This window comes from Podarcis bocagei (assembly GCF_964188305.1).
Source record: "Podarcis bocagei genome assembly, chromosome: 11".
Classification (NCBI taxonomy): Eukaryota; Metazoa; Chordata; class Lepidosauria; order Squamata; family Lacertidae; genus Podarcis; species Podarcis bocagei.
Window position 1 is genome coordinate 57,374,823 of NC_138136.1, and position 26,820 is coordinate 57,401,642.

General features: G+C 45.1%; 1 protein-coding gene across 1 annotated transcript in view; it reads left to right on the plus strand.

Annotated features, from left to right (window-relative positions):
* Nucleotides 1–26,820, plus strand: part of EPG5 (ectopic P-granules 5 autophagy tethering factor) — an 81,027-nt gene that overhangs the window by 39,501 nt on the left and 14,706 nt on the right. The window contains exons 23-39 of the mRNA XM_081213295.1: nt 725–952; nt 2,578–2,701; nt 4,919–5,063; nt 7,162–7,333; nt 7,643–7,805; nt 8,699–8,841; nt 9,505–9,661; nt 10,406–10,600; nt 12,167–12,380; nt 13,455–13,612; nt 15,066–15,273; nt 16,711–16,786; nt 17,759–17,862; nt 19,336–19,511; nt 21,348–21,533; nt 22,941–23,150; nt 25,114–25,258. Coding sequence (XP_081069421.1) covers nt 725–952; nt 2,578–2,701; nt 4,919–5,063; nt 7,162–7,333; nt 7,643–7,805; nt 8,699–8,841; nt 9,505–9,661; nt 10,406–10,600; nt 12,167–12,380; nt 13,455–13,612; nt 15,066–15,273; nt 16,711–16,786; nt 17,759–17,862; nt 19,336–19,511; nt 21,348–21,533; nt 22,941–23,150; nt 25,114–25,258 — 2,804 coding nt within the window. The remainder of the gene's footprint in view (nt 1–724; nt 953–2,577; nt 2,702–4,918; nt 5,064–7,161; nt 7,334–7,642; nt 7,806–8,698; nt 8,842–9,504; nt 9,662–10,405; nt 10,601–12,166; nt 12,381–13,454; nt 13,613–15,065; nt 15,274–16,710; nt 16,787–17,758; nt 17,863–19,335; nt 19,512–21,347; nt 21,534–22,940; nt 23,151–25,113; nt 25,259–26,820) is intronic.

The following is a 26,820-nucleotide window of genomic DNA, read 5'->3' on the forward strand; positions in this document are numbered from 1 at the left end:
CAGCTGCTGGGTGACCTTGGGCTAGTCACACTTCTGTGAAGTCTCTCAGCCCCACTCACCGCACAGAGTGTTTGTTGTGGGGGAGGAAGGGAAAGAAGAATGTTAGCCGCTTTGGGACTCCTTAAGGGGAGTGAAAAGCGGGATATCAAGTCCAAGTCCAAACTCTTTTGTTTGGGTATTTCTTTTAAAAAATTTTAAATAACTCATGCAACTGGAGGTAGATTGATTTCTCCATTGCTAAGTTTCATTATAAAGGAACGCAGGTGGCGCTGTGGGTTAAACCACAGAGCCTAGGACTTGCCGATCAGAAGGTCAGCGGTTCGAATCCCTGCGACGGGGTGAGCTCCTGTTGCTCGGTCCCTGCTCCTGCCAACCTAGCAGTTTGAAAGCACGTCAAAGTGCAAGTAGATAAATAGGTACCACTCTGGCGGGAAGGTAAACGGTGTTTCCGTGCGCTGCTCTGGTTCGCCAGAAGCGGCTTAGTCATGCTGGCCGCATGACCCGGAAGCTGTATGCTGGCTCCCTCAGCCTATAGAGCGAGATGAGCGCTGCAACCCCAGAGTCGGCCACGACTGGACCTAATGGTCAGGGGTCCCTTCACCTTTAAGTTTCATTATGACCACCTTAGGTTTTTTTTTCTTCAAAAGGGAAAAGGTCTGCATAGCGCTTTTCTAAGTGATTTCGCTTGTGTTGGTTGTAAATGAGAAAGATTCTTCTTTTTAAGGTTACCTGTAGATGGATGCATTGGGAAGAGGTTCTTCCAGAGTCCCGCTCACCTGGGCTTATTAAGCGACCTGAAGCATCGCCTGATCGAGGCTGCAGACTTCCACCACTCAGCCAGCAAAGCCCTCAGGCTGGAGAACCCGGCAGGGGACAGCGAAAGCTTAGCAGAGAAAGGAGGTGGCAAGAAGGTGTACCTGACCTCCCCTGAACTGCACAAGGAGCTCGTCAGGTAATCATATATCTCCAAAGAAGACCTTGTCCTGAAGCAGAACCTGGGGCGCTGTTTTTCTGGAGCGTTTCCTTATGCCTACAGTCACAGTTCACCCATCCCTTGCCTCTCCTGGTCTTCCCCGCAGAGGACCTTAAGGTCCATGAATAACCATAGTTTAGAGGTCCCGGGCCCTAAGGAATTCCGACTATCCTCCACCAGGGCCAGCGCCTTTTCAGTGATGGCTCCGACCTGGCGGAATGCTCTGTCCCATGAGACTAGGGCCCTTCAGGATTTAACCTCTTTCCGTCGGGCCTGTAAGGCAGAGCTATTCCGCCTGGCCTTTAATTTGAATTCAGCCTGATCTTTTATTTCCCTTCTCTTCCCTCCCCTTTTATGAAGATCACCCGCTCTGAGACCCCACAGCTAATTCTCCCCTGGTCTCCTTGCTGGCCCGAGTAGGACCAATTCAGCCAGCTAGCCCTGGGGATTATCTTTTTGAGTTTTGAGTTTTATTGTTATTCATGTTTTTATGCTGTATTTTATGCTGCTTTTATAATTAAGTGTTTTAAATTTGTTGTTAGCCACCTTGAGCCCAGTTTTTGAACCGGGAAGGGACGAGGTATAAATAAAATTGTATTATTACTATTACTATTATTATTATTATTAATAATAATAATAATAGATTATCCCTGCCTCAGGGATGGGCTTTAGATGCACGGTCTCCACGCATTCTAGTTCCGGAGAACCCTTTCTTCAACGACCTGCCTCCCTCAGATTCCCCTCTATGTGCTGCAAAGGATTCTGGGAAATGTTCTAGGGCGGGGGAACCGTTTTTAGCTCACAGGTGACATCTGCTTGGGGGCAGCCTCCTGGAGGCCACAGGCCTTTGCCCAAAGCAAATGGAGCAATGCGTGCGAATGTTACCTTTGTACACACCCCTCTCTGTCTGTCATCCAGGCATTGGCCAAGTCCAAGGGCACGTTCTGGGCAAGCAAGAACTCTTGAAGGGTGGAGCTTGGAAGGGTGTGTGGCGTGCGGGGTTGGGGGGAGATAATAATAAAAAATTATTATTTATACCCTGCCCTGGCTGGAGAATAATAATAATAATAATAATAATAATAATAATAATAATAATAATAATAATAATAATAATAATAATAATAATTTTATTATTTAGACCCTCTGGCTAGGTTTCTCCTAGGTTTTCTTTCTTTCGTTTTTAAATAAATTTTTAATTAGTTTTTCAGCATATCATTTTCAAAAACAATTAAGTGTACTTTTACATCTTATACAGTTTTTTTTACTTCCATCAATCACATCTGAAAATTTTCCAATCTATTCACTTAATTTACATTTCTTATCTTCGCTATGACGTTTCTATCTCATAACTAATATCTCTCTTCTTTCTCCTCTTTGCAATGTTTCATATATTTCTCCTTACAAAACTTCCTGTAGTCCTACTAGCGTGATTTGTTGATTACAGCTGCTCTTCAAATAATTCATATATTTCGTCCAATCTTCTGTGAATCTCCGGTTCCGCAGGTTTCGAATCCTTCCTTGTCATTTTATCCAATTCTGTGTAGTCCGTTAATTTTGTCTGCCATTCTTCTTTCGTCAGAATTTCTCCTTGTTATGCCTTTCAGGCTTTTCAACACGTTTGTTTTGTGGCTGGAAGAAGAGAGCTTTCAGAAGGGGGACACGTACATCCCCTCCTTACCAAAGCAATATGATGCCCACAGGCTCGCGAAGATCATGCAGAACCAGCAGGTAATGTGCAGGGTCAAAGGTGAGGTTGCTATAACTCTGTCCCCCCCCCCCCCTTAATACACCTCCAACTTAACAATTAACTTCGCGGGTTGCCATTCCCTGGAAAATCCGTTAACCCCCAACACTTCATTCTTCTTGGACTCTGGCAGAAACCTGCCTGTTCCAGAAGACTTCAGCTTATTGATCTCTTCGTGATTTTTAATATACGTGGTGTTTCTAGCGGATGCATTTTAATGTAGTGTATCTTTTTCATGTACTGTAAGCCAGCCTTCACTTACTGGGTGCCTTCTATTTTTTTTTTTAAAAAATATTTTTACTGAATGATTTTATGTTACAAAAAACATTACAGCCATACTACCACTAAATATAATTGAGAAATAAAAATTACATACATCAATATTTAGTTTATTTGTTATTTACCGTCTTATTTCCTCCCAAACATTCCATACAAAATACACATACGTACACACACACACACACACACACACACACACAAATGATAATAATGCAAGTAAATATTTTCCCCCTTTTATCTTACAAATTCTTTTCTTCAATTTTGACTTTCTGTCAAGTCCCTTCGCATATGTTTTATCTTAACCAGGTGCCGTCTAGAGGACTACAAGCCTCAGATGTTGGCTGGGGCTGATGGGAGTTGTAGTCCAAGCACCTGGGGCAAAAGTGTGGGAGGAATTTTAAGGACTTTAGAAATTGCCCAGCCCAGGTGTGTGTTTGTGTGTGTGTAGACTCTATAGCAACAGGAAAAATAAAGATCTGCCTTGCTTTCGCCGGATCCTGCCTCCGTCCATTCCTTCTCTGATCTGTAATGGACTTAGGCGACACTGTAAAAGCCAACCCCAATTTCTTCTATAACATTCCCAAGTGCTTTTTGGACTTGGGTTGCTTTAGAGAGCCGTTTGGATGATGTCCAAATAGGCAATTCTGTCAGAGGTATGTGTGCCGCATGTGCCCCTCATGAACGTGGCCTTTAGGATCTTGTTTGAAGTGGTAACAGCAGCTTCATGGATCAAAGTGGCTCTCCTCCACGCGCTCTCTCTAATGGTGCTCTCCAGTAATTTTTCTATCGGTCTTTAACCTAGTTCCCATAAGATAACAATAAAGGTGAAGGGACCCCTGACCATTAGGTTCAGTCGTGGCCAACTCGGGGGTTGCGGCGCTCATCTTGCTTTATTGGCCGAGGGAGCCGGCGTACAGCTTCTGGGTCATGTGGCCAGCATGACTAAGCCACTTCTGGCGAACCAGAGCAGCGCATGGAAACACTGTTTACCTTCCTGCCGGAGTGGTACCTATTTATCTATTGCACCTTGGTGTGCTTTCTTTTGAATGGTGTCTTTAAATGTAAAGGTTCATCACTGTTCCACCTGATGTGTATGTCTTTAAGGGGCCAGAGCAAGGGCCAGAGCAAGGTAACGAGACCCAGCTTTACAGCTGTGAAACATAGCAGGTGCTGCTGAGTTGTATTGATTAAGCTGTGTTGGTAATTGGGTGTAGTATATAAGGAGCAGACCTAGCTCTCCCATTACCCTGGGGGATGGGTTGGTGGTTGGGTCTGGTTTGTTGTTGATGTATTTAGTGTATAAGGAGTTTTTGTTTTTGTTATTAAAACCTTGTTTAAGTTATTTTTGAGTCCCTTGAGTCCCTGGTATCCCCAGCAAGCTCTCTGCAGCGCGACCATATTGCAAAAAGCCAACACTTCCAAGCTGCTAGGTTGGCAGGAGCAGGGACCCAGCAACGGGAGCTCACCCCGTTGTGGGGATTCGAACCGCCAACCTTCTGATCGGCAAGCCCTAGGCTCAGTGATTTAACCCACAGCGCCACCCGCGTCCCCACATGTATATTACATATGGGGTTCTCAGGAAGCCCAGCTTCGTTCTCAAAACTTCATTCTTTCTTTGGGGAGGAAACCTCAACCCACTGGGCAGGTTATTGGACGGAACCCCCATTAGGGAGGAGCTTCATGCAAGCCACGCCCCTTTGGGGAGAGGTTGGAATTGCATTCCTCATGGTGGGGTTGAGCTTATGAGAAACCACAAGAGTCCATGAGATGGACACCAGTGGGATGTGCTCTGTTGCTCTGTTTCTCTTCTCTACCCATATCTGATGCCCCTGCCGCCGTGATGTAAAAGAGACCGTGAGCGTTCCCTTCCACGGCCATCCATATTTGCCCACCTGTGTTTCTTTTCTCTTGTCCCGTCGTAGGATTTGTGGATAGAGTTTGTGGACACTGAGCGCATTCAGCACGAATTCCAGGAAGTGCTGGACTCTTGGTTCCAAGTCAAGGTAGAATCGCATGCAGCCTCAAGTACTTTGTCTTCACAGACGGACTTCACAGACCCTCTGCTAGGTAAGCAACGCTCACGGTGCTTAGAAGCACAACAACAAAACATCTGTGCTTTAACTGAGACTTTTGCTTGCAGTATTTAATGGTGCAGCAGTTTTGGATTGTTAATAGAGAAAAGGCATTTGTAACTTCAGTTTCCTTAGTAATTGCAGCAGTGATTATATTTGTATACTCCTACTTTTTGGTGGAAAAGTAAAAACCCACTTAGATTAAAATGCTCACAAGAACTTTTGTTCCTTAAGTAGGTTTTCCTGATAAACTTATGCTGAGCCTACAATTCCGGTTTGGCAATCCCTATAATCTGTTTCTGCAAAACTATACGAGTGTTTTTAGTGCAGTGCACTCTTGCATTTTAATTTTTTTTAAAAAAATTGCTCAGAATAGTGAGTAGGCAAACCTCTCATCATAACGGGAGACTGCTGAAAGAAATGATCTTCATGTTGTTTCCACTTTGATATTCTTATTGATATTCTTACATTAATCTTGCTTTCAGAGTAGAGTAGGGTAGGGTAGGTTGGGGGGTGTTATTATTTTGCTGTTTTGTTTTACTTATTTACATGTTTTTATCCAGTGTTTTATTCTGTGAACTGCCCTAAGATCTTGTGTTGAAGGGTGCTATGAATGAATGATTGAATCAATAAATTCATTCATTCATTCATTCCTGAGAAGGGTGAGTAGATTATCTAAATCTCCTTGCTTGATAATTGGCTAAAAGCTCTGCAAGTTTAGTCTGCACAGGTCTTCTGAGTTGCAGCCCATAAAGTTCTACTCAAGGTTGGCCCATTGAAGTTAATGGATGCTGGTTAGTCACGCCCATTAATTTTAACAGGTCCATTCTGAGCAGAACGAAAATGGGATGGAGCCCCATGTTTGGAAATTGGCAGTCATAGGAAGAGGCTGACTTTCACAAGCTTAGTACCAGGCAGAGGGCCTTTTTGGTAGTGAAATGCCGTCCCATCAGGTGTTAAGGAGATGAGTGATTATATAACATTTAGGACACATCTGAAGGCAGCCCTGTATAGGGAAGCTTTTTAAGGTTAAATGTTTTATTTTGTTTTTATATATGCTGGAAGCTGCCCAGAGTGGCCAGTCAGATGGGCAGGGTAAAAATTATTTTAATTTATTTATTTATTTATACCTGCAAGCTCATAAGTAGTCATCTCCTCTTACGTGGTAGCCATTCAGAGTACAGTGGAACTTCGTGTTATGGACGGGATCTGTTCTGGAAGCCTGTCCGTAACATGGAACTGACGCAAGCTGAAGCGCCATGTCTGCACACGCCCGGGGTGTGATTTAGCACTTCTGTGCATGCGCGAGCGGCGAAACCTGGAAGTAACCTGTTCCGGTACTTACGGGTTGCCGTGGGACGCAACACGAAAACACGTAACCTGAAGCGGACGCAGCATGAGGTATGACTGTAGTTAAAGCAAACCGGACTCAGACCACAGTTTGATATCCAGGTTTGTCGGATAACCTGCTCAGTAGAATTAAAGAGTAACTGGGGGAGCTGGGAGGCGCTGGTGGGGAATCCAGTTGATCCCGCGTTGTAAAGTGTGGCGTTTTAGTTTTGCAGAGGGGCAGCAATGAATGGCATTGTGCAGAAGTTCTGAGAGTGGTAGGTAAAAGGTAAAGGGACCCCTGACCATTAGGTCCAGTTGTGACCGACTCTGGAGTTGCGGCGCTCATCTCGCTTTACTGGCCAAGGGAGCCGGCGTATAGCTTCCGGGTCATGTGGCCAGCATGACTAAGCCGCTTCTAGCGAACCAGAGCAGCGCACGGAAACGCCGTTTACCTTCCTGCTGGAGCGGTACCTACTTATTTACTTGCACTTTGACGTGCTTTCGAACTGCTAGGTTGGCAGGAGCAGGGACCAAACAACGGGAGCTCACCCCGTCATGGGGATTCGAACCGCCGACCTTCTGATCGGCAAGCCCTAGGCTCTGTGGTTTAACCCACAGTGCCACCCGTGTCCCTGAGAGCGGTAGAGACCTTCTTAAAGGTGTGAAACGATTTCTCGGTGCAAATTTTGCTTTCTACCTGTTGCTGATCAACCAGAAAGCGGTGTGACTGGTGACTGCTTCACATGCCTCTTCTCTTTCAGCCAAAGAGAGAATCATCAGCAGCTTAAAGAAGTACGACGCCCCCCAGCCCCCTCTCCCCCTTCAGCCGATGAAAGCTCCTGTGCCTGCTATTTCTCCTGCCAGCTTGGTGAATCAGAGAGAAGCCAAAGAGCTGGTTCGCTCCAACCTCAGCATCCTGCAGCACCGTGCCAAGTGAGACACAGGCTTCCTTGTCGTTGTCTTTGTGCATCTCTCCCCTGTGTTGTGTTGAGCCCCTTTAAGTGTAGCCCAGCCTCCAGGCTGCCTCCTCCCTCTCTTCCTTTGGACAGGGAGAAACCCTGCCGCAGGCCTGTGTTAGGCGCTCTGGGTGCTGCATGCAAACCTTTGGGAGCATCACTTTCCCCTCTTCTTTCTTACGTGCAGTATCCATGGCTAGAAAAAGAATCCCATGTGCCTAAAGGTTTGAGGAGAGCTCTGTTATTATTATTATTTTGATTAATGTATGGGTTGTTAATTTTTCAGGTCTGCGGCGCTCCGAGAGTCCCAGCAAGTTGCTTTCAACAGCGAGATCCTGGACACGCTGCCAAAACTTTACAGCAACAGAGAAGAGCAAGTTACTCACCATCTGGAGTGTCGGGGCAGCTCTGGGAAAAGTTGCCAGGGAGCAGCTCTTGTGACAATCCAGGTTGGAACAGACACCTCTCCCTTCTACAGTTTGAGGGCCTCGGCCAGCCCCAGACCCTCATTTCTAAGCGCTATGGGGTGGGTTGTTGAGTACAGGGGTTGTATTCAACTTAGCAATGTCCTAGACTGGTTGGACACAGAGGGATGGTGGGAGGAACCAGCTGGGGAACCCCCAAGGGACTGGTCCAGCATCACCCAGTAATAGTAATAATAATAATAATAATAATAATAATAATAATAATATAATATTTTATATATATATATATATATATATATATATATATATATATATATATATATATATATATATGCAGCTTCCAACAAAATATTAAAATACAGTAATGCATCAAACATTAAAAGCTTCCCTAAACAGGGCTGCCTTCAGATGTCTTCTAAAAGTCTGGCAGTTGTTTTTCTCTTTGACATCTGGTGGGAGGGCGTTCCAAAGGGCAGGTGCCACTACCGAGAAGGCCCTTGGCCTAGTTCCCTGTAACTTGGCTTCTCGCAGTGAGGGAACCACCAGAAGGCCCTCAGCGCTGGACCTCTGTGTCAGGGCAGAACGATGGGGGTGGAGACGCTCCTTCATATATACTGGACTGTTTAGGGCTTTAAAGGTCAGCACCAACACTTTGAATTGTGCTCGGAAACGTACTGGGAGCCAGTAAGCTTCATGGGTGAGTTCGGGAGTTGAAATCTGGTCTCCCAGGTCCCAGTCTAACACTCTGATCCCCACAACACACACATGAACACACTTTCTTCCTTATGCCTATGGATACTAGATACTTGCTCTAAAAATTCCAGGGGGAGTTTCTGTGCCAAGAGTCACATTCTGGGCTTCTGTGATGCTGCAGGCCTTGTATGGGCCCTGCTGTAACTATCTGTTCCCTCTTTAAGTTTGAAGGGAAGCACAAAAACGAAGCCATCAGTCAGCAGCTTCATGCTCTGAAGAAGGAAGTGAAGCAGCTGCAAGCAGAGGCCTCTCAGCCCCCTTCTCTGAGTGTGGTGGAAGCCGCTGTGCATATGGAAAACTTTATAACGTAAGTTGCTGGGGCAACTCTCTCTCTCTCTCTTGGGTCATGCTTCTCTGGTCCTGATGATGTCCAGTGCCGGAAACTTCAGGCATACAACTGGAATCTAGCTCAAAATCTGTTTGGTGGGATAAAGCAAAATACAGTGGTAACCTCGGGTTACATACGCTTCAGGTTACAGATTCCGCTAATCCAGAAATAGTACCTCGGGTTAAGAACTTTGCTTCTGGATGAGAACAGAAATTGCGTGGCAGCAGCGGGAGGCCCCATTAGCTAAAGTGGTACCTCAGGTTAAGAACAGTTTCAGGTTAAGAATGGACCTCCGGAACGAATTAAGTATGTAGCCAGAGGTACCACTGTATCTTTGTGCATCAGGCCGTGGGCAGGGCCCAAAGGACTCTATGCAAGGTTCAGTCCTGGTCTTGGTTCTTTGTAGCCTCTCCTCATTCATACCACAGCCCCTTCAAATGTATTCTAAAAGGCCGCTTTTAATGTATCCCAAACATAGATGAAAACTTCCTTCATCTTGAGAACCATCATGCAAAATTTTATTATGACGTTTTAAGAGATGTCTGATCATGCAAAGAGCTTCCCAGAATGGGTAGCAGGTTGAATGGCTGCAGTGTGGCTTCCTGCATAATATGTTTCCTAATTTCATTTGGTTTTGCACAGAGCTTTGATAAATATCTACAAGCTTCAGTCTACGCCCGGGATTCACAGAGTCGGGATCGACTTGTTCTTTGCTGTGGTGGGATTTGTCTGTGACGAAACACAACGGCATCCGCCTACAAGGCAGTTCTTCACCTCCTGCATTGAGATCCTTGGCCAAGTAAGCTGGTCTTGCCTAGAATTCATTTTTGCTTGTTGTAAATGTTTTCTTTGTCATGGACGCTTTTGGCTTAACTTACACCTCCTTACCACCTTCTTGATGACATCCATGCAGCCGTGAAATTAAACCTCATAAATAAGTTAGAAGTGAGGATCTTCACCACTTTCCTTTTTTAAAAAATAGTTTTTATTAAGTTTTTCTAATTTACATTTCAAGATAATCATTTAGACTTCCCTTCTCTTTCCATGGTTCATTTTGCATACCATACATCCCTGCATATTTTACATGAACTAAACAATTCAGTAATCCATTGTTACACCATCAAAACTCGTTTACACTGTTGAATTTATCTTAATGCTACCAGTGTTTTTAAATGTACACAACTTTCACCCAAATAATCAGTAAACATTTCCCATATTCTTCTTGTTCTCTTTTTCTATATGTTAAATCTGCAAGCTGCGCATATTCCATCAATTTAAGTTGCCATTCTTTGGTTGGGACCTCGCTCGGTTTCCATTCACTTTTCTAAGGCCCATTAATAGGCCTTGTCTTAAGGCCCTTGTGTAAAATTGTCTTTGGTCCTCGCTTAAGTGCAGGTATATCTATTAAGAGAGACTTGAACTGAAGACTGATGCTTTGTAGTCCAAGTGTAGATGAGCTGTGGCAAAGCCAAGCAGAATACGGAAGGGTCTTGCTGTGCTGTGTCTTTGCTGAACAAACCCCTAGATCTAAGTCTCTTTCCAGGTGTTCATCTCCGGAACCAAATCGGAATGCAAGCCGGTGCTGCAAACAATCCTGAAGAATCGGAGGCTCTGCACACTCCTGTCTCCTTACTTCACTCCTGTTGCCTCCCCAGGAGAATTCGTCAGCTTGTATGAGAAAGTTGTCTCTTTCCTTGGCGACGACAACAGTGATGTCATTTTCATGCTGCTCACAAAGGCAAGAGGCTCTCAAAGTTCTCCTTTTTATGACCTGGAAAGTTGATTTTGCATGGATTTCCCTTTTTGAAGTGTTTGTTGTGGGTGCACAGAGGGTGGAAGAACGTTAATGCAAGTACAGCCAAGCTAGACAATGTTACTGAAATGTACTCCTTTAACCTGTGGTTTAGAGGCTTACTGTGCTAAGACGTTCCAGCATAGCAATACAAAGCGAATGTCCAGCTTCTTGCAGGCTAGTGTAGATGGAACATCCCACACTCTTAATCAGTTGCCTGATTCCCCATTACACTAAACTATGGCTTGTTTAGCTTATCTGTGGTTTGCTTGAACACCTGAATGACGGTTTGCTATTTCGAACTAGCTAGGGTTTGCTTGTGGCCCACAAACCACAATATTAATATTGAAGTTTACTTACAAATCTCAGCTTGTGTGAGCCATAGTTTCTCGTTATGTCCAAACACGCTACCCTGGGAGTAACTCTGGTTTGATTTGATGCCCATCTCCAGGTTCTTGCCTGGCTTCAGAGACCCAAGGCAAGAGCAGTGAGTAAATGAAACCAACAGTAGGCAAAACAAGCCATGGTTTCTTTGCTCGTCTGCAAGGCTGCCCCTGGTTTGTTCAATAAACCATGGTTCGAACAAGCCGTGGCTTACTGTTTGGGGCATACGCAGCTAGCATTAAGAAATCCAGAATGCATGCTCGCATCTTTGCTATTGCTCTCCTTGGATTGTGAAGTTCTTTTTTTTTTGGTATCCCTAATCATTGTTAACTTATGTTTTGAACATAAGGAGAAGAGAGGGAAACTGGAATCTAATAAATATTCAGGGTCTCCCAACTTGTTTTATGCCTCTGATCAGCAACAGTTTGGCTGCAGCGGCCCTCTCTCACACGTTCATTTTGAAGGGGCAGACAGATTCCTATTTATTACTTCTTTGCCTGAAGGTTGCCCTTCAGGCGCTGGAGAACTGTGCTCACTACTTCCTTTCTCAGATCTCCCAGTCCCCCCCCAGCTCCATCCTCAAAGCTCTTTGTGGAAATGCCTTTGGCGATCACACAGGGTCCCCGGACGTTTCACCATCTATTGATCCCTGTGCCACCACTTTATTTCTCGCTGCCACCACCCAGGCCCTACCTGGTACAATACTGAGTCCAGTCAGGTTTAAATTGCAACATAAACTTCTGTTTATTTATTGCAGTTTAACAAGCGTGTGGTTTCATAAACGGTATCAGTCAATTACAATACAATATCCAGACCTATTTTTGCTACCTGCTCTCACTCACTAAACCACCTCTCAGATATTTACTTGTCTGCCTAGCCCCTAACTGTTCCTGACTCAGCCTATTTCACTAAACTAATTCAACCTACCCACAGACTCTATCCCAGTTCACTCCCACTCCAACCAACCACCCAACTCCCAACAAACTCCCCTCTTCGCCCTTCCCAGAGCTGGTTTTATAGTCCCTCTGACTCCAGTGCTCCTGACTGGGCAACCTGTTTAATTATTTCACCTCCAGCACTCTCTCATATGTTAACGTCACAATGCTCTTCCTCCTTTTCCTCTTCCAGTTTGACCTCCCTCGGTGGCTGCACAGCTCAAAGCCCCCGCTCTCTGAGCGGACCAGACTTCTGGAGTCCATCCACTTGGCGCTCAAAGCCTGTGGCCTGGAGCCCGAGGAAGACCTTCTGATGCCTTTTTCGATCTTCTGCAAGCACTGGACTTGCCTTCTCCAGTACCAGTTCCCCGACCACTACAGCAGCTACCTGCGGCTGCTCATGGAAAGTAAGTACCTGGTGGGGCACTACCTGAGAGTTTCCCAGCTGGCCGAATTCAGCCACCAGTTTCAAAACAGCTGAATTGCACCGCTTCCACTGAAATTTGGTCCCATCTTTTGTGTGGGTGTGTCTGCATGTGTGGGATAGATGTAAGGCCCTCTGCCCTGAAACACTTCATACCCTGCAAGGAGAATAAGCAGATTTCTGTGGCCTGTATATATGCACACTAATCATGCGCAAACAAAGAGGTGCTGCTCAGCTTTCTTACATTTTAGGACATATTTTTGCGATTGTTCCTTAGAAAAAGAAGAGAAGGAAAGTTAAGATGCTCCAGTCTTTTCTTGGTCTCTTGTGGACCTGCTGCGAAATACATAGCATTGTAGATTGTAGAGTTGGAAGGGACCACAAGGGTCATCTAGTCCAACCCCCAGCAATGCAGTAATCTTTCTGCCTGAACCCAGGACCCTGAGATTTGTGAGCCTCATGCTCTGCCGAGTGAACTATCCTCCACACTGGTTAGCTTATACTAAGCCCCACCTAATGCAGCGATGGGCGCTTTTTTGGCTTGGCGGGCCACCCCTGTGGACCAGTGTTGAAGTGGGACAAACCGCCTGTCAAGCACCTTACATCCTTAAGAGTGCTTGGCACATGGCTGGTAGTCAGGGACATGGGATCTATAGTGCGGGGGGACTTTGCCAGCCCTGCACTTGGCATTTCACCAATCAGAGGGCTGGCGAAGCTGTTTTCACCACTAGTTGGCCTTGCCCTTGAGCCCCAGCCCCCTGGAGAACTCGGCCGCACAGCCGATCTGGCAGGGTAAAACTGGCCACCTGCGGCCTGTGAGTTTAACCCTGCTTACAGAAGGGATCACCTTCACAGCTGATCCAACTTTGTCTCTACCTTCCCACCCCTTGTGTCAAATATAAGGATGGGCGTGAGACAGGTTGGGTGTGTTTTGAGCGAAATGGGAGCTGGGCCGCATTTGACCTGAGGGCCAACAGTTCCCGACTCCTGCTCTCCTGTGATTTCTGGTTATTGGCACCTGTTACTTGGACAATCTGCTCTGGGCCTGCCCCCTCAGGTTCCTCGGATCAGCTCCTGAGCCCTGACTGCTGGAAGGTGTCTCTGAGAGCCTTGGGCTGTGGCTCTGTGGCTGCGAAGACAGATGCTGGGAAGGAGAACGCCGGCGAAAACATGGTGCTGCAAACCTCCGTGCAGCTGTTTCTATCTGCAGATCAGGTGGGTGGCTGGTGTAGCATTGCAATGCGATCTCCTCGCGAACAAGGTGAAAGGCTATAGCTCAACAGTGGAGCATCTTTCTTTCATGCAGGAAGGATCTAGTCTGAGGTTTCATGTGCACCAGGCAATGTCCCCCAAAACACCATTTAGCCCATGGGTACCATGCTGGTGGGACGCGGGTGGCGCTGTGGGTTAAACCACAGAGTCGAGGACTTGCCAATCAGAAGGTCGGCGGTTCGATTCCCTGCGACGGAGTGAGCTCCTGTTGCTTGGTCCCTGCTCCTGCCAACCTAGCAGTTCAAAAGCACGTCAAAGTGCAAGTAGATAAATAGGTACCACTCTGGCGGGAAGGTACCAGCATTTCCGTGCGCTGCTCTAGTTCGCCAGAAGCGGCTTAGTCATACTGGCCACATGACCCGGAAGCTGTACGCCGGCTCCCTTGGCCAGTAAAGCGAGATGAGCACCACAACCCCAGAATCGGCCACAACTGGACCTAATGGTCAGGGGTCATTTACCTTTACCATGCTGGTAACTTCAAGCTTAAAGCACAGGCACTACATGTCTATGATTAAGTAGGAAGGAGGGTATTTAAAAGGATCTGCGTGTAGCAAGGCTTCAATGACCCTCTGCCCTTGTTCCGTCAAGGGAAATGCTATTTAGCCGCTGGAAATTTGATGTCCTGCCATCTGTTCTTTTGGAAGGTAGATACAGAAACATTCTGGATCTGTCCATGTAAGAGTGGTCACATAAAAACAGTGAGCCGTGTTCTATTTCAATGTATATTTTATTCAGATTCCAGAGCCTCTCTCATAATGCCCCTTGTATGAAAAGTGTAAGGGAGGACAGAGGAATGCTATTTAACTTACTTCTTGTCTGTCCAGAATTCGTACGTCACTAGAAATATAGCTAGATTTTGTGCAATAGCCGTAAGTCAAAGAAAGCAAAAGAATACATAGCTGCATAAATCGTCATAAACCGCTACAGTTCTTAGTTAAATCTCTTACTCTTTTAAACTTTTATGGCGTTTTATTCTCTCTGGACGCATATTTCAAGTACATTCCATTAGTATATTGATTGTTAAATCCCATATCAATCGTTTTTATTGCTTATGTAGAAAATTATGCAGAAGTTCTGGTTTAATATGCGGGCTGTTTGCCGTAATAAACATTGATTGATTGATATTTAGCTGCTAGATGGAACTCTGGTGTGTGGCAGCCTAAGGCAGTTTCTTATTTCCTTGAGTGACGCTGTTACAATGCATCGTCTAAGGCACAGCTAGGCAGGTGGCAGGCCGGAATCTACTGGTAAATCTCTGGGTCGCCTACAGGAGGTGGTCCAAAGTTTCCCATAATCTACTGGCGGCAAAGCAAAGCGGCAAGCTCTCCGTCTGGGACGACGAGCCATTATCTGCTTTGTACATATTCCCAGGCCTCACAGCTTTCTTCCTTTGCAGGTCATGGAGACGATCGACTGGCTTTCCGACTACTTCCTCAAGCTGCGCTTGTCTTCGCAAGACTTCCGGAGCTTTGGCCTGTTCTCCAAGTGGGCTCCCTACATAGACGAAGTGACCTGCTTCGCGGAGTATCTCGTTAACCGCCTGGTGGACTCGGAAGTCGCCAACTTGGCACGAGAGCCAGTTGGCAGTGGCAGGACTCTGGAAGGTAACACACAGGCAAGAGTGTAAGGAAAACTGGCACGGCCATCCTGAGTTCCCTGTGTTTTGGGAGGCTGGCATAATGCCACGTAAGGCGACTGCTGCCATTGTGGCTGCCTCCCTTTTTGCCCTTCTCTCCCCCCCACCCCCGGTTGAAAATGTGTTTTGCTATCTCCTGGTTTCTTTTTTATTTTAAATTCATTTTTATTAAATTTTCCATTTTACCAACCGAATCAAATCACATTAAATATTCCAAATTATACATATACATATCAAATAATCCGAATATTCTGGCAAATTATAATTTTTTTAATGGCGCTTCCCATGCTTCAAGTTCGGAGGGTTCTGATTATCTCATATCTTTACTGCTTTTCATAGTCATTTCCAGTAGTTCCTCTAATTCTTCCTTCCTTCTTTCACGGCCTCTGAGTTGTTTCAACAAGCGACTTGAAACAAGCAATGATGTGTTTCTGTGTGGATTTTATGTCTATGATTCCCCTCTATAAGTTTGCAGCATCTCTTCACACGCTGGTGTTTCTGCCGAATCAATCCAAAGGTCTTTTCGCTGCTGGCAGCCGCCATCTTCACTCATTTCTGATGAAATCAAGTTTAGGCGTCTGCTCATTGATTTTCCCAGACCGATTGCATCAAACATTAGTCTTTCCAGGGGAGGTTTACCAAATCAAACTGGAAATATTAAAGGCTCATCTCCCCCTATGACTATTTATCTGCAGCTCAGTCTTGACTTCCATCATGGCAGATTTCCAAATTAAAAGTGTGTCACAACTCCCATGCAGATTCTAGGAAACCATCCAAAGTTTTTTATCATCTCTCCAGCGGCTAATGAGATCCTGCTTTTGTCTAATATCAACAAATTGGAGAATCTTTTATCGCTATCTCCTGGTTTCTTGGCATACTGTTTTGCTGGCTTCCGAGAGGTCACTGGCATTCCACACTCCCCTGTGTACAGTCGTACCTTGGATCCCGAACGCCTTGCGAGTCGAACGTTTTGGCTCCCGAACGCCACAAACCTGGAAGCGAGTGTTCCGGTTTGCGAACGTTCTTTGGAACCCGAATGGCCGCCGCATCTTCCGATTGAGCTCCTGCAGCCAATCGAAAGCCGCACCTTGGTTGTCGAAGGTTTTTGGAAGTCGAACGGACTTTGGAACGGATTCCATTTGACAACCAAGGTACGACTGTACTTGTTTTTGCAGTCTTAAGGACTTGCTTTAATTAAAAGAAGCAGCATCAGCTAAAACTTTGGCTGCTGAAGTTGCTGACCACACATAGTCCCAACTTTTGTTTTTTGCATTGCAGGAAGTTGGGGCCCTTTCAACTCTACAGTTCTACGATTTTACCTCTTTTTGGGAAAGTGGTTAAATGTTTGTGCTGTGAAAATATCGCATTGCTATGTTGCACATGTGTGTTTTTCCCTCCTTCCCAGCACTGCACTCTTTGCATTTGGTCATCACCAGACTTTTTAGGCCTTGGATCCTGGTTTTGCAGAGAGAAGACGCAAGGTGAGGAGGGAGCCGAAGGGAAGAAACATTCCATGTGTCTGTGAATGGGCATTTGTGTGATTCTGTTTGCGATGATCAGTCAGCTCCTCATTTATTTCTTTTTTGGGAAAAAAAGCTTTATTGAATTTTAATAATGATGAGCAAGTTATAGAAAAAAGGAAAGGAAAGAAAAATGGTCTTTTTAAAAAATTTAAATAAACACTAAGCTGTCACAATTGCCAATAAGGAAAGCAATAGGATACAGCTGTGTGATTTACTGAATCAATAATGAAACATACCTGGAGGAAAATGATGTATAGTGACTCCAATTACAAAAGGTTCCATAGTCTAAATTGAAAGAATTACAAGTGTTTATTAAGAGATTTTAAAAAATAACCTTGGATTGTACTCTGGATCCAGAAACTTTGGTCCCTGGACACTCTTTGCTTATTATATGAATGTATGTTTTTATCTACAGCTTTGTTAAGAATACAATCGTACCTTGGTTTTCGAACAGCTTAGTTCTCGAACGTTTTGGCTCCTGAACACTGCAAACCCGGAAGTGACTGTTCCGGTTTGCGAACCATTTTTGGAAGCCGAACGTCCGACGCTGCTTCTCTGGCTTCCGATTGGCTGCAGGAAGCTTCCTGCAGCCAATCAGAAGCCACACTTTGGTTTCTGAACATTTTGGAAGTCGAACTGACTTCCGGAATGGATTCCGTTCGACTTCCAAGGTACAACTGTACTGTATCTTTACTTAATGAGCGTGCTTCCTCTTAAATACTGGGTGTTTCTCTTTTTTGCATTTCCCGTGCTACACTGGGATAGATGGCCCCCAATGGTCTGAATTGGCACAAGGCAATTTTATAACCTTATATTGGTTGACCTCTTGAAGTTGTGATAGGGCGCCAGGAAGCAGGTGGAGGGTAGTGGCTCTGGTCTAAAATATCTCTTACCTCTCTCCCTCTCCCCGCTACTACTTCTTTAATCAAGCAAACAGACCTGTTACCCCTGGCTGGAGAGCGACACACCTGTGGCTTCAAATATGGTGCAGTTATACGCACGCAGCATAGGAGTTCTGCACGAAAACTTTAAAGGTAGGCAAAAGTCCATACTGGCAGCCATTAAATATATCCTTTAATATTCATGCCCGCCATGAATGTCTCCCTTCCTTAGCCTTTTTCTGAATTGCACATGATTTGTGTGTGGTTTTCGTTCCCACTTGTGTTATCCATGCTGCCAGGACGGTGTTCATCCACCCAATTTCTCCCAACAGGCGAGGCTTATTGATTATTAATATTATGAAGAAGAAACTTATTAGTTGCTTGCCATCCGAAGGTCTCCAAACAACATAACAGCAATACACACACACAACACATAAGAGAAGGCAAAATAAAGTAGGGATCATCCATCTTTTTCTTAAAAAAAAAATTAATACTTTTCAGATTTATACATTTCACTGATTTTACAATCATTTTGACATTTTGAAACTTGACTTCCTTCCCCCACTTTCTGAGGTTCCTTAAATTTATTTTTAATATTTTCTGCATATCCAAAATAGCTGAACTTGTTCATTTATTAATCTTCTTTAAATATAAACTCTTATGAAACTGCAGGCTATTACAGTAACCCTGCCAGTGCTTTTATCTGTTTACAATTTATCTGTAAACATTCAATAAACCATTTCCGTTCTTTTATAAAAAGTTTGTTATCTTGATTTCTTATTCTTCCGGTAAGTTTTGCCATTTCTGCATATTCCATAAGTTTCTGTACCCATTCTTCCTTTGCTGGGACTTCTTCTCCTTTCCATTTTTGGGCGAGTCACATTCTAGCCTCTGTAGCAGCATACATGAATAATTTTCTATACGTTTTAGGTAGTCCTGTCCCTATAATTCCCAAAAGAAAAGCTTCTGGGGTTTTTTAAACGAACACTACTTTAAACATTCTTTTCATTTCATTATATATCATTTCCCAGTAAGCCTTAACCTTACTATAAGACCACTTCATATGATAAAAGAACAACAACGAGAAGGCTGTTAGAATTCCTGCTCCGTGATTGCAGTCATGGGATTGTTGTCTTGCACATGACGGTGTATGTTTTGACTCCGAGTGGGAAGTGACGGAGACAGGATGTTTGTGTTACTGTTTTCTGTGAAGTGGGACTATTGTCCTTTGTCCCGTCTCTTTGCTGTCTGATGCTAGAGAGAGAGGGAGCCATGTTGCAGTGCTCCGTGTGTATATGTAAATAAAGTAGATTAGCCAAAATGCTGAGTTGCTGAGGTCTGTCATGCAAACTGCAAAGACTCTGCAGATCCCTAAGTGTGCCGGTGTTGGTTGGCATCGGTCGCTGTGATGTTTGGGCAGAAGAAAGCTTTTGAAGCTCCCGAATGATCGACCAGGAGGGTGTGAGCATGCCAGTCGGGCATGTGTCTCTGCCAGGGTCCTACTCGAGTGTAGGCTGAGCTCCTGACAAAGGCTACCTCATCTGATTCTATGGGGCATCTTGTGGGCTTCCTATACGCAAGTGGTTGGCAGGAACCTGGGCTAAATTTGCCATTTCCGTTTTCCAGATAAACTGCTGCCAAGCCACCACGGGCCACTTTGGCTCCACCTGATGCACTATTGTGAGACGTGCACGGCCCCCAAAATGCCAGAGCACATTCTCTACACGTTCCACACCGAGTTTGGCCGCCTTCCCTGGAGGGAGATGCATCCGGACCGGCAACTCATGGAAGAATTCTTTAAAGTAAGAGGCAGGTGCTTTGGATAGAGAACCATAGCGAGGGAGGGGGAACGGGGAAGGAAGTTTGGAAGGAGCTCCCTGTCCTCTTCAGGCGGTGCAATTCAGGGGGCACGTTATGCAACAGTGTAGCCTTTTCAGGCTTTACCCTCGGGTGGGAAAAGCATTGCACCCGGGGAGAGGGAGATGGGAGTAAAACAGACACTCAAGGGATAAAATCTGAAGTGTATCTGAAGAAGTGTGCATGCACACGAAAGCTTATACCAAGAACTAACTTAGTTGGTCTTTAAGGTGCTACAGGAAGGAATTTTTTTATTTTGACTATGGCAGACCAACACGGCTACCTATCTGTAACTCAAGGGATAATTTCAGAGAAAAAGCTTTATTTCTACCATCCAGGCTTGATAGAAGGAGCTAGTGTGATAATTTCACAAATAAGCACAAGTTCACGGCCATTTGCACAGAGCATATATTCCCCTTCAGTTCCCTCCCCCTTTTCCCCCTCCTCAGGAGCCCTGCCCCATGATGAGTTTCCTGAGCATGAACAGAAAGCTCTTGTCTTTGGGACTCTTGGCACCCTTCCCAAGAAAGGAGGATGAGAAGCCAAGGGGGTTGAGGAGCCTTGCGTTTCAGCCTGTACAAGATGTGTTGCAACTAGAGTAAGATAAGGCTCAGTTCCCAGGCTTGCTTATGCTTGGCATTGACAGAGCCTATTCATTAGCTTTTTGAAGCCTTCTTGTACTGATAAAAGTAACATTTTGCCTATGCAGCAGCATCTTGTGAGAAAGCAGAGGAAAGCAGAGAAAAGCTGTGGCTTTTTAGAAGAGAGAAAGGGGAAATTTGGTTTTGAGGCCTAGGGTGACTTCGGGCCCAGGTGGGACCCCTGTCCTCACCTCCTTCATTGCCCCCTCTTAATTTGGACAGCCGCCAGGCTCGTCCCAAGGCACAGGCCGATATTCTTGGGCCAGCACTATAATCTGGGGGCGAATCATGCAGGGAACCTTTTTATGCATCATTGTTTGCAAGCAGTGCAAACAATGGCGAATGTGTCCCAGTAGATCAAGAAGTGGGTAAGTCTGGTGGGTTTAATGAGGGTATGTGAGCCAGAAGTTCCCCATCCTAGTTACTATTGGTTCCCAGTACGTTTCCGGGCACAATGCAAAGTGTTGGTGCTGGCCTTTAAAGCCCTAAACGGCCTTGTCCCAGTAGACCTGAAGGAGCATCTCCACCCCCATCATTCAACCCGGACACTGAGGTCCAGCTCCGAGGGCCTTCTGGTGGTTCCCTCCCTGCAGTGCTCTTCAAAATGTGTTCAAGGAAATTGTGGGCTCCTCTAATGCCTGATAGGGGTTTGTCAATGAGCAGAACAGCAAGGTTCCTCGTAAGACAGGAACTGCCTACGTGTCTGCAGGGTGAGTGCCCCTGGGAGGCATTCCCAAATTTTGCCAGCACCCTCCCTGAACTGTACACCTGGAGAAGAGGGGTGAGGAACCAAATACTGTCCTTCTGGCCTCTCCCCCTTCAGACATCTAGCGCCGAGGGCCTTCTGGCGGTTCCCTCTATGCGAGAAGTGAGGTTACAGGGAACCAGGCAGAGGGCCTTCTCGGTGGTGGTGCCTGCCCTGTGGAACGCCCTCCCATCAGATGTCAGTGAAATAAACAACCATCTGACTTTTAGAAGACATCTGAAAGCAGCCCTGTTTAGGGAAGTTTTTAATGTTTGATGTTTTATCTTGTTTTTAATAACCTGCTGGAAGCCGCCCAGGGTGGCTGGGGAAACCCAGCCAGATGGGCGGGGTATAAATAATAAATTGTTGTTGTTCTTTCCTTTTCACTTTTCCAGGTTGAGAGAGGCAGTCCCAAAAGCTGCTTCCTCTTTCTGGGCTCGGTTCTATGCGAGATCAACTGGGTCAGCGTCCTCTCTGACGCATGGAATCCCAACCCGCCTCCGGGAACACAGGACATGATTGTGTGCCTGCTTTATATGGTGGTCCTACTGGCAAAGGAAGAGCAACTTATAACCAGGGAGGTATGTCCCAGGACTAAGCAGCTCCGCCACCCCGCCCAACGGTTGTTCGCTAGACCCTCCCCCCTGAATTGAGCTTCTCAGACGTTTTCCTGTGTCAACCAAAGTTGGTACTGATTTCTGCTGCACAAATGGTTGTGTGGAAAAATTCCATATCCCGCAGCAGCAGGAAGATGCTACTCTCCAGGTCTCTTTCCACAGGACTCTCCTTGGGCCATGGCAGCTCACCAGCCCTGCTCTGCACATTGCAGAATTGCTTTTGCCCGGCTGGAATATGTCCTTGAAAGGGAATGTTCGTGGGCCCAAATCTCTCTTGAATGCTTTTTTTTTTGGGGGGGGGGTTTCAAAACTGCAATAATCTGTATTGTTTAATTAGTGTTTTTATGGAGCAGTCAAGTAATTTCGTTGTCCCCGAAGGGGGGCAATGACAATAAAGATATTATTATTAAATATTATTATTTCCCTTCTCTTCCCCCCCTCCCATTTTATGAAGATCACCCCCTCTGAGACCCCACAGATAATTCTCCCCTGGCCTCCTCGTTGGCCCAAGTAGGACCAATTCAGCCAGCTAGCCCTGGGGATTATCTAATTGATTTTTGAATTCTGTTGTTATTCATGTCTTTATACTGTATTTTATGATGCTTTTATAATTAAGTGTTTTAAATTTGTTGTTAGCCGCCCTGAGCCCGGTTTTTGAACCAGGCAGGGCAGGGTATAAATTAAAATTTATTATTATTACTACTAATAATAAGCAGAGGCTTAGCTGGAATGTATTCCACAGGTCAGGTAAAGGCACAAGCGAGGTTGAGAGGTTGTCAGCAAGGCTGAAAAGGAAAGGCAAGGAGGGTATTATGGGCAAAGAAGACTTCCTTTTCAGAAACGGGATTGTGGTGTTCTGTTCTATATCCATTGAAGTTAATCCCCATGACAACCTTAGGCCCACTGATTTCAGGAGGTCTTCTCTGAGTAAAGGTTAAAGTTAAAGGGACCCCTGACCATTAGGTCCAGTTGTGACCGACTCTTGGGTTGCGGCGCTCATCTCGCTTTATTGGCCGAGGGAGCCGGCGTACAGCTTCCGGATCATGTGGCCAGCATGACTAAGCCACTTCTGGCGAACCAAAGCAGTGTACGGAAACGCCGTTTACCTTCCTGCCGGAGTGGTACCAGTTTATCTACTTGCACTTTGACGTGCTTTCAAACTGCTAGGTGGGCAGGAGCAGGGACCGAGCAATGGGAGCTCACCCCGTCGCAGGGATTCGAACCGCCGACCTTCTGATTGGCAAGCCCTAGGCTCTGTGGTTTAACCCACAGCGCCACCCGCATCCCATGTAAAGGTTAGCTGAAGGCAAAGTGTGGTGCTTTGGTTGACTGAACCATGAACGAGATCTCCATTTCCTCCCCAAATGTCAGGAGTCTCCGCTGCTGAACCTCCTCGGCCAGACCAGCTCCCTCCCTTGGCAACACGTCAGCGTTCTGTCCTATCAGAGCATCATCGGCTACTTCAACACCCACTATCCTCCCTCTATCATCCTGGCCAAGGAGCCGGCAGCCGAGCTGATAGTCAAGCTGCTCAAGGCATCGGCAGGCTTTGGTGCTTCCTCCGACAGCCACATGCATCTGGTAAGGACAGCCCTGTGTGGGTAGGGACAGCGGCAGAATTTGGGGTCCCAAAATCAGCAGCGCTCTGTGCGAGGCCAAAATTTGACTCCCCCCACCACCTCTCGCCTTCCATTCTGCCTCATAGTTGCGGCTCCCCCAAGACTCTGCAACCAAACCGGCCCCGATCCTCCTGGTGGGGAGGAGAGAGCTGCTCCACCTTGTGGTTTCTGTGCTATGAGATCGCCTCGCCCCATAGGTGCCCACTTGCCAGCTTAAATCAGCTAAATTAGCACTTACAGGTGCCACAAAATGCCATTCTGCATTTGTAAGGGGTCAACCTTTTAGTTGTTGTTGTTGTTTAGTCGTGTCCGACTTTTCGTGACCCCATGGACCAGAGCACGCCAGGCACTCCTGTCTTCCACTGCCTCCCGCAGTTTGGTCAGACTCATATTAGTAGCTTCAAGAACACTATCCAACCATCTCGTCCTCTGCCGTCCCCTTCTCCTTGTGCCCTCCATCTTTCCCAACATCAGGGTCTTTTCCAGGGAGTCTTCTCTTCTCATGAGGTGGCCAAAGTATTGGAGCCTCAGCTTCATGATCTGTCCTTCCAGTGAGCACTCAGGGCTGATTTCCTCCAGAATGGATAGGTTTGATCTTCTTGCAGTCCATGGGACTCTCAAGAGTCTCCTCCAGCACCATAATTCAAAAGCATCAATTCTTCGATGATCAGCCTTCTTTATGGTCCAGCTCTCACTTCCATACATCACTATTGGGAAAACCATAGCTTTAGCTATATGGACCTTGGTCGGCAAGGTGATGTCTCTGCTTTAATGCCATTCTGCATTTGTAAGGGCTCAACCTTTTAGTGGCAGTGACTAAACTTTCAAACTGCCGGACTATTGACATCAAGCAGGCACCAAGACATTTTGGCGTCTGCTAGAAACATTTTTTTTAATTTAATTAACACAATTATTACAAAATATAAGCAAAATACTGCAAATACATACAAGCATATATATATTTCAGATAAGCACACATATGTAAAAAAAACAAAAGAAGAAAGAAGAAAAGTTGGAAGAATTTCTTCCAAATTTATTCTACAAATATCTCAGTATGAAAATATTAATAAAATTTCATTGATTGACTTCCATCGCTTACACTGCACTTCCTATATACATTTTTAAGCAAAATAAAAAAATAAAAAATAGAAACATTTTTGTTTAGGCAAGGCTACCCAGGGATGGTGCAAGTTTTAATCTGGGTTTTTAAAAAATTAAATAAATCTGCAGCCGTACCTTGGTTTTTGAACAGAATGCGTTCCGGAAGTCCATTTGACTCCCGGAACCATTCGAAAACCAAGGCACAGTTTCCAATTGGCTACAGGAACGTCCTGCAGCCAATTGGAAGCCACGCCGGATGTTTGGCTTCCAAAAATCGTTCGGAAACCGGAACACTCACTTCTGGGTTTCGATCCTTTGGGAGCCAATTTGTTCAGGAGCCAAGGTGTTCGAGATCTGAGGCACAACTGTATTGTTAATCTAACTTATAGAAAGTCTTGAGTTGTTTCTGTTAGTTGTTCTTATTAGTATTTTTACCTTTTTTGGAAACCGCTTTGAAGCTTTAATATACAGTGGTACCTCGGGTTACATACGCTTCAGGTTACATGTGCTTCAGGTTACAGAGTCCGCTAACCCAGAAATAGTGCTTCAGGTTCAGAACTTTGCTTCACGATGAGAACAGAAATCGTGCTCTGGCGGCGCGGCGGCAGCAGGAGGCCCCATTAGCTAAAGTGGTGCTTCAGGTTAAGAACAGTTTCAGGTTAAGAACGGACCTCCGGAACGAATTAAGTATATAACCAGAGGTACCACTGTATGTGCTTAGAATTAAGCGATGTATGAATTTTACTAAACAAATAAATTTAGAGCAGCTTCTGTGAAAAACAGGGAGGTGGTGCGCTAACTGTTTTCCCCTCGGCTTTTCCTAGGATGCAACCCTCAAGTGCAGGGCTTACATTCGCCAGGTCGTCCATTTCCTCAGCATCCTGGAGCAAAATGGGAAGATAACCCTGCCTTCCCTGGAGCAAGAGATGTCAAAGCTGTTGGATGATATTAGCATCTTTAACCCTCCAGGTTGGTCTCTCTGTGTGTGTAGCTTGTGGAGTTGCAGAGAGAAGGGTGGTGTTCTATATGTCGCTTGAAATTTAAGAATAGATTTAAGAAAGATTTAGAAAACTTATTGCTTAGAATATTTTTGTATGAGATTGTATGGGAAAAATACGGAATAAGGAATGGCAGATGAAGATGATGGACTTTTTGGAGGTAGCCGACCTCACTGGAAGAGTCCGCGACCAGAAGGAGGAGGAGTACCAGGAGGAATGGAGGAAATTCAAAGACTATTTAAATATGCTAAGATAATTTAAATAGAAATACTTGCAAACACCAGATAGGCTTAGGATTTAAATATGTGATGTTATAGAATAACATGTTTAAAGTTTAAATTTAATATGAAAAGAAAGAAAGATGTTAATTGATTAAGTAAATTTTATGAGAAATTTGTTTTGGAAAACTGTTACAATGATATACAGTGGTACCTTAGGTTACAGACGCTTCAGGTTACAGACTCCGCTAACCCAGAAATATTACCTCAGGTTAAGAACTTTGCTTCAGGATGAGAACAGAAATCGTGCTCCGGCGGCGCAGCAGCAGCGGGAGGCCCCATTAGCTAAAGTGGTGCTTCAGGTTAAGAACAGTTTCAGGTTAAGAACGGACCTCCGGAATGAATTAAGTACTTAACCCGAGGTACCACTGTATATTGAAACTCAGCCAGGCGGATTTGAGGAAGTCACGTAACAATGTTATTAAGAGTAGAATAATTACAGTTAGGATTTATGTTTGTTTGTTTATAAAATTTGGAAAATCAATAAAAAATTTGCAAAATATATATGGAATAACAGATACAATCTTGCTTTAAATGTATATAGGAAGTGCAGTGTAAGCAATGGAAGTTAATCAATGAAATTTTAGTATAGTGGAATAGTTAGAATGCAAATATTCTTCTTCTTTTTCTCCTTATTTTTTCTTTCTTTTCTTCCTTTCTTCTTTTCTGTTCTTTTATATATATGTGTGTGCTTATCTGAAATATATATGTATGTATTTGCAATATTTTGCTTATATTTTGTAATATGTTAAATAAAATTGTATTAAAAAAGGAAAAAGAAAAAAAGAAATTTAAGAACAGGACACTGGACTAGATGGGTTGCTGGCCTCATCCAGCACGCCCTTCTTATGATCTCAGGATCTTTGGTCCAATCCAGCTGACCCCTTTTTATGTTCCTTGGACTGTAACTGCGTGGCTGAGCGCCCTTTTCATGTGGAGCACATTTCTGTCGCCTTTCGGGGCAAAGCCTGGCGACTTACGAAAGATAATTGAAACCGTCAGACTGTTTTCAAAACAAAAAAACAAACCAATCCAATTAGGAAAACTCCAAAACAAAACAGCAGTGGGTTTTAAAAACCCAGTTCACTGCACTCTTAATAGAGCACAGCTTGGAACAAATAGCTTTTAAAAATGAACCTTTAAAATGGGTGACTTGCCTTTTTAGGGGGAATGAGGGCCGCATTAACTCATGGTCAGCCATCTGGGGGCCAGAGTGCAAATTGGGCTTGGCAAGAATGACGTATTTCAAGGCTGC